Source organism: Daktulosphaira vitifoliae, unplaced genomic scaffold (genome assembly GCF_025091365.1).
Source record: "Daktulosphaira vitifoliae isolate Bord-2020 unplaced genomic scaffold, ASM2509136v1 Scaffold_1, whole genome shotgun sequence".
NCBI classification, from domain to species: Eukaryota; Metazoa; Arthropoda; class Insecta; order Hemiptera; family Phylloxeridae; genus Daktulosphaira; species Daktulosphaira vitifoliae.
In genome coordinates, this window is record NW_026099572.1 from 35,026,783 (window position 1) to 35,034,574 (window position 7,792).

General features: G+C 26.4%; 1 protein-coding gene across 1 annotated transcript; it reads left to right on the forward strand.

Annotated features, from left to right (window-relative positions):
- Positions 1-1,175: 1,175 nt before the first annotated feature.
- LOC126910582 (zinc transporter ZIP3-like) lies at positions 1,176-7,579 on the forward strand. The gene is made up of 2 exons (XM_050693252.1): positions 1,176-3,025; positions 5,603-7,579. The coding sequence occupies exons 1-2, from the start codon at positions 2,351-2,353 to the stop codon at positions 5,969-5,971; spliced, it is 1,044 nt and encodes a 347-aa protein (XP_050549209.1). The 5' UTR covers positions 1,176-2,350; the 3' UTR covers positions 5,972-7,579.
- The last annotated feature ends 213 nt before the right edge of the window (positions 7,580-7,792 follow it).

Sequence of the window (7,792 nt, forward strand, 5' to 3'; positions counted from 1 at the left end):
ATTTTATTTACTTAAATTATATAAGTAATCTTTTTTAAATATTTATTGTATGAAACATTAATTATGAACTATATCTTCAATTCAGAGTAAAATCATTCAATTACCATAAAACCATATAAAATGAAATCGAGGTATTGATAAACATTTTTATTGTCAATAACAAAAACAATGTAATAAGATATGATCAGATAAAGTATAATTTTTAATGAAAATGTAAAATTAATGAAAGCTGCTAACATACAAATATTTTATGTAATAATTCAGTCTATATTTTAATTAAAAACACCCTTATAATTTTTCATAATTCTCGTCAGCTAATTTAATAATTTATTACCACATATGAAATTTAATTTTTTTAATTTAATTCCAGATTATTACAAATATATAAATATAGATCAGCTATTTCTATATGCTTGTGTCTTATAACAATTTTCTTGAATTAATTTAAAAAATAATCGATATTTATTCGTTTCTCTATAGTAGTTATTTTTAGTTATTTATGATAAATGTATGAGTATGAATATTAATTGCTTAGCCTATTACATGACAAATGATAACATGTAATTTCAAAGAAGTTGTCGTGGACAAAGAATAAAAACATTATATTTACATAGACAATGTAATCGCTATTTTTATCGTCCGAGATAAACTATTTGAAGATAAATATTATTCATTCTCAAAATAAACTAAGTTCATACACGTGGATAATTTTTTTAATGGTATAAAATTTAATTTAGTTATAATAGAAAAGTTTTGTTGTAGAGAAACCTTTATTGCGAAAATAAAAAGTAATAATAAATATATATATATATATTGTCGTTCGACAAGATATATGAACTTCGCTGGTGTACTGTTAAATTACATACTTAAAAAAAGCAAAATTATAATATTTTTGACAGACAAAATGATTTTACACAGTATTTTTTCAGAAATGTTACTTAAAACGATTTTAATTGCCAAAAGTAAATTCATTTTTTTGTAGAACTTTATAATATGTTTATTTAAGGTATGATTTAAAACTTATGAATAATGAACCGTTACTGTTTAAATAACGATTGAAGTGAAAAATACATTTTTACTTACACTTAGGTAAACTAAAATGTATAATTTTAAATTGCAGGTATAAAAAAATTAATATAAGCCAAATATTAAATTTAACGTACGTATGTAGATTCAATTATTTTTCAATCTAAGAGAAGAATAACATTTTTAATCTGAGGAACTCTTTAATTAGTGAAATTAAAATTTTACAATTAAAGATTGATGAAATTAAAATTTTCTGTGCGTTAAAATAATTAAAGTACTCCAAATTACAATTAGACAGCAAAAAAAATTGTCCCCGACCATCGTGGATATATGATATATCATTTACATACTTGCAATCATATGGAATATTGATTATTGTATGCTCTGATATAGTAACAAAAGCAATAAGTTCGTCATGACATGCTGATTGACAGCTGAAGACAACAAAAGAAGAGTAGTTAAATAACATTTGCACAGCTGTCTCCCTAAAAGATGGTACCAGTTCATTTGATATAATGATATATTATGATTGATGCAGTATGATTTAAGCTTGTAGTCAAAAAAGGATCTACTAGTAAACACTTCTCTGCCATTCTGACAGACACTTTGAATTGTTTCAACCAATACGTTATTGATAACAAAGGCAAACAAAATAGTATATTTGTAAGTGAATTATCATTTTCTCTTTTCTAATCAAACTTTATAATCATCGACCACATGTAGTAGACTGTTAATAATAAACAAAAGATTACACGAATACACCTACTTAACATCCGGTTAAAATTTTTTGTTAACTTCCTTAAATTCTTTAATGAGTATTTTTTACTAGTATAAGGTTTCAATGCTAAATATTGTGAACACAATAATTTTTTAATGATAAAGCTACATATATGTATAAACAACAATGATCGTGACTTAATAGTAAAATAAAATCGCGGTGCCATTCGATCCAATGCCATTAACGCAAATTTAAAAAAAAACAACAAAACGCAATCGATAATATTTGACGAACCCGCTGACAGTTGAAGTTCAATCAACATTGATGATCAATAGCGTTAAACGATTGAACGAAAGACAAACTCATCAAATTAGTTTACCGCACTCAGTTGATATTAAAATATTATTCTATTAACAAATATATATTAACAAATTATTATTACTTTAATCGTATTGAATGTGTTGTAATCAATCTTATCTGTGTACATTCACAATTGATTGCTACTATTTACTTAATACTCATCAACGCCGTACGGACTTGCGCTAAAACCGAGACGACAGTCGTGTGAACGCGGCAGAATCGTCAGGTGGATCGGTCACAGCTAACATGACGTTGGAAACGGTGGAGGTACCTGATGGCGTTGCCCTAAAGTCAAAATTGCTGGCCATGCTGTTTTTGGGTGCATCGTCTATGATTTCCGGTAGCGTACCGGTTTGTATTTTCAACCGCATGATAAGAGGCAGCGGTCGGTCGCGGGTCAACGGTTCTCTGGTAGATGGTATTTTGCGAGTGGTGTTGAATTTTGGGGGTGGTGTGCTCTTGTGTACTACATTCTTACATTTACTACCCGAGGTCCGCGAAGGCGTCGAACAGTTGGCCGAATATGGGCTTCTCAATCCAGAACTACACACCACAGGACTTTTAGCCGAAATAATTATGTGTGTCGGTTTTTTCCTCATATATTCCATTGAAGAGCTAGTGCACACGTTTGCTCATAATCATCATCACGGTCATAGCTTGGAAGATATTGACACCGGTAACCGTGGTGTGTCCAATCACGGTTTCGAAAAGGACAACGAGAATACCAGCACCATCTCTAATTCCGGTAAAATGATTAATTACAACTCTTTCACACATACCAGCAATCACACTGAAAAAACAATAATTACTGAATCTAAAGAAGGAGCATCCATATACAGAGGACTTCTTATTGTTGGCGCACTCACTATCCATGAATTATTCGAAGGTTTGGCTGTAGGACTGGAGAAAAACCCCACACAGGTTAGTTTTAATTAATAAATTCTAGAAGATAATATTCTATTTTTCACATATTCGCTGTGGACGATTTTAACGTTTAATTGATAGACATAATATATTTATAACAAATGTTGACATATTTATATATAAATATCACTAATTGTATGTAAATTTAGCATGAAAATTAATTACAAATTTACAAATAAGTTTACACGAAATTCCAACGGGAATTATGGGACCATTTTTTACAGTACACTTATGTCATAGATCAACATACATACGATATATTGATAGTATGATTAACTTAACCAAGAGATATTTTTAGTAGGTTATATCAAACTAAAGTCGAATTACATATTGAAAAGGGGCACATCTCAAATACTACACTTTAATATATTTAACGATAACTTCTTTTTAAATGATATTTATTGTTTGTTATTATTACATATATTTTTACAATAAAATACTTAATTGAAAGATCATTATAGAGAATTAAATAGTACAGTAAGTAGGCAAAAAATTAAAGTTTAATTTTTAAAAAATATAAAGTGAAGAGTTATGAAACATGGGTTTAAAATAAAAAAATTATTTCTTGAGCTCAAAAATAACAAGTGTTGTTAAATAATTGCATTCACCAAAAAGTTTGATTTTTATTTTACTTGAATACTAAAAATTATAAATAAAAATTGTATTATTTAAACTTAATTAGGAATAAGTAAATTAATATAATTTTAAAATAATAGACAATGTTAGGTCTGGCTTTTTAATATCTAGATTTAGTGTATTTTATATTTATTGGAACCTTAAGTGAGTTAAAGTCACTCGAGATTTGTAAAATACAACGTTTATCGTTAAAACTAAAACATAAATTAACTGTAACAGTTTTTTTTATGAATAACATAATAGACAATAGTAAAGTTAGTGTACAGTTCTGATTTCGTAAAATTGACAGAAAATACAGAAGTAGGTAGACTTGACTGATTGTTGGATAGAGTTCGAGGACAAATACAAATTATGGGACACCAGATAAGATTAATTATAGATACTTCACACAATTTACATTGGATTATTATGTTGTGTAATTATTTCAATTGATATTTAAAAGAATGATGTACGAATAAATAAGTCGAAACCATTTATTCAGTTACACTCATTAACTAATAATTAAATAACAATAATTTTAATTATATTTTATTATGTGAGCGCCTTTCAACTTTTTTAAAATTGGAATAATAGCGTACATTTGTGTTGTATAGTAACCGTAATTATTTACTAAGCAACATTTTTTATCAAAAGTTAAATCATTATCAAATCAATTATAAAGAGTTTCTATCGGAATATATAAGAATTACCTTAGATTAACTAAAAAAATTTGAAGCTTATAAACTTTTTAAATCTTGAAGTTTAAGTAAATTACACCCTTAACAGCGACTTTAATACAACTATAGTAGTAATTCACACCTTATCATTACTTTTGTCGATAAAATTATGAATTATTTAAAACTAAGCACTAAATCAAAAAAACAAATGTATATAATTTCTCTTTTTAAAGTCGTAGTAATCACAATTATTCGTGTAGTTTACGTNTATAAAGAGTTTCTATCGGAATATATAAGAATTACCTTAGATTAACTAAAAAAATTTGAAGCTTATAAACTTTTTAAATCTTGAAGTTTAAGTAAATTACACCCTTAACATTTTAATTTTAAATGTAAGATATGTAAAGTTTTATGACAGATTTTATTATTAAGTAAAAAGTGTAAATTTTAGGATTTCTCATCAAAATATTACGAGTAAAATTTCATAATATTTAATTTATATTGATACAAATTTTAAGTAATTTATAACAATTACATTTTAATTAAATTAAAAATGTTTTATAGTATACGTTTATATATTAATTGTTTTATCAAGTAGCCTGCAGCGCTTATTAACCGAATTTGTACATTCTTTAATTAATAGACAAGTACTAAATGTATACTCATTCATTTCGAATAAAATAAAAATAGTGATATTATCTTAAGTAGTTGGAAAACGACTTGCTTAATATTTGCTCGCTAAAAAAAAAAATTATATTACACCGAGTAAAAATTTTTCTAGGATGTATAATGAATTATTAAGTGTTACAGCCAAAGTATTTTATCTGAGTGTACACATAAAACAGTTATTTATCTTTGTAGCAATTTATTTTATCAGCACACGTGTTAATTATTAGTGTGAAAAAAAATTTTTTCAGAAGTTTTTTGTTACAAATTTTTTCCTATACAATATGGTCTCTATTAATGATCAAATCATATGAATCTCAATCTTAAGATTAACTAACTATTCTTCAAATGATATTTGAAACACAGACCACAACTTTAAAACTTTTTTTAAATTTTAATTACTACATTAAATTAATGATTTTAAAAATTTAATGTCATTAATATTTGTTCAAATATATTTATAATTTAATTATTCTGTACTGGTAATATGCACACAGAATAAATGTGTTAACATTATAGGATTTGACTAAAAATAAATGCATAATTAATTGGAACTTATAAATTTACTTTATATATTAGTTGTAATCATAACTTCATCTCAAATTTCTTTTTACAGGTATGGTCACTTACAATAGCTGTAGCTTGTCATAAAATCGTCATTGCGTTTTACGTAGGTTTACAGATTATCTCTGACAAAACCAAACCATGGTTGGCTCACTGTATGGTGCTCGTGTTCGCCATCGCTTCTCCAATCGGGATAGGTTTTGGAGCTATAGTTTCTAATCTCGATGAGACAGCAGGAGTGGTCATTATGTCCGTATCCTTACAAGGATTAGCTACGGGTACTTTAACCTATGTGGTATTTTTTGAAGTCCTCAAACCGTCTCCGAAACACCTACAAATCGGCCCTAGATTAGTGAAATTGATCTCGATCGCTTTTGGATTTTTCATTATGATGTGTGTACAACTTAATCTGTCAGATTAATTTAAACAATTTATAATGGATTATTGAACTGAGTCTAAATGCTAACATTTTTACGCGTTATTTATTCATTTAATTACTCATATGAATAATTTCACACAAACGAAAAAAAGTAGAAGTAAAAAAACGAATAAAAATGAAGAGCTATGACTATTTTGAAAATTTAATAGACAATAATATGAAACGTGATAAAAATGTATATATTATTTTAATATACAAAGTTATGTGTATGTATAAAGTTGATAACATTTGGATTAAAAAAAATGATGAAACTATAGCTACAGAAAATCGACTTCATTATTTCTATTGATAAAAATACTTTCTTATTGTTTAACTGTTAGATTTTAAAACTATTAAAAGAGATAAGTTTAAATTTACTTTTTCAATGACTTATATATATACATTATTCATCAAAAATAATTATCCTCGAACTTTACCTAAGAAAATATTTGTAAAATGATTGTTATCTCAATAATGAAGTACCAATCCACATATTTAGCAATAATTTCACAATTGCTTATCAGACGTCTTCGTTTATATAATATATTATCAAACGGTCTATTATACTTCGTTATCATATTGAAATGTTGATGTAATTATTTTCCAAAAATGCTATTATTTTTTCAAAAAGGGTTGATTCATGTTTTGATTTGAGACAAGTTTGAATTAGACATTAAAATTCAGAGATAAACGTTTTCAGCAGATCTCTTTTATTAAACTTATATATCTTTTTTTTTTTTTTAATTTTTATTTTGTTTTTCAAATAAAAAAACGAAGACGAAAAAAATTTATGTGACATTCGAAATTGTAAAACTCTAAACTATTATCAATTTTAGCTTTGATACAAGTTAAAATCTTGTAATTAAACTTGTCTAGTGCGTGTATAAAATATGTAGCATTTAATATTATAATTAACTGTATAGTATTGCAATATTATAACGTGTACCAAAATTAATTATGCAAATTATTAATACTTTTTAAATTTAATTAGTTTAAAATATATGAAAATGATAATTTTGTATGTTGATTAACTTATATAGTAAATATACGATCTTAGATTCAAATTGTAGCGATAATTTTTCTCTTTATGTTGAATATTGACTATTTAATTATATATTTTTGTAAAATAAATTATCTGTTTTAAATTAAAAAAATATGCAAATACATACTTATTTTTTAACACTTGAAAATATCAATGAGCATTAAACAAAAATTCTAAGTACCTACACTTACGGCCACGACACACTATGACGGTTGCGCCTTACGGTCGTCAGCGTACGGCTGTACCATTGATCAAGAATATGCATGTTTAAGTCAAGCGCGTCATACCAAACGGTATCGCTGTTATCGACTGCTCGGTACGTCTCAAAACGGTCGCGTGTCACGGTTTGACGGCACTGCCATTTATATTGAAAACACATGGTTTCTTATCACCACCATCACACGTGGACGGTTCAATCATACGGTTTTGAGAGTTGTAATAGTTCGCAAATTGTTTTGCATATTTATTTTGTATTTTTATTGTAATAAATCACTTAAATAGAAGTCTTAGTAATCATTTCTATGGAACTCTTGGTGTTTAAATAATTATTTATACTGATATACTGCACATAATACATTCTGCTTGTTACATATTTTTTTTATTAAAATATATTTTTTGATTATTCATACGTAACCTAATATTCAAACATAAATATTTGTTATATTAATTAGAAGGATTTTGTTATTATTTAGTCCGTAAGCAAAACTTTAATTGCAGATTTGAAATCGGCGCAAAAATGGGTTTAGAAAAGTATATTTTGGTCTCCCATGAAAATTCCTTTT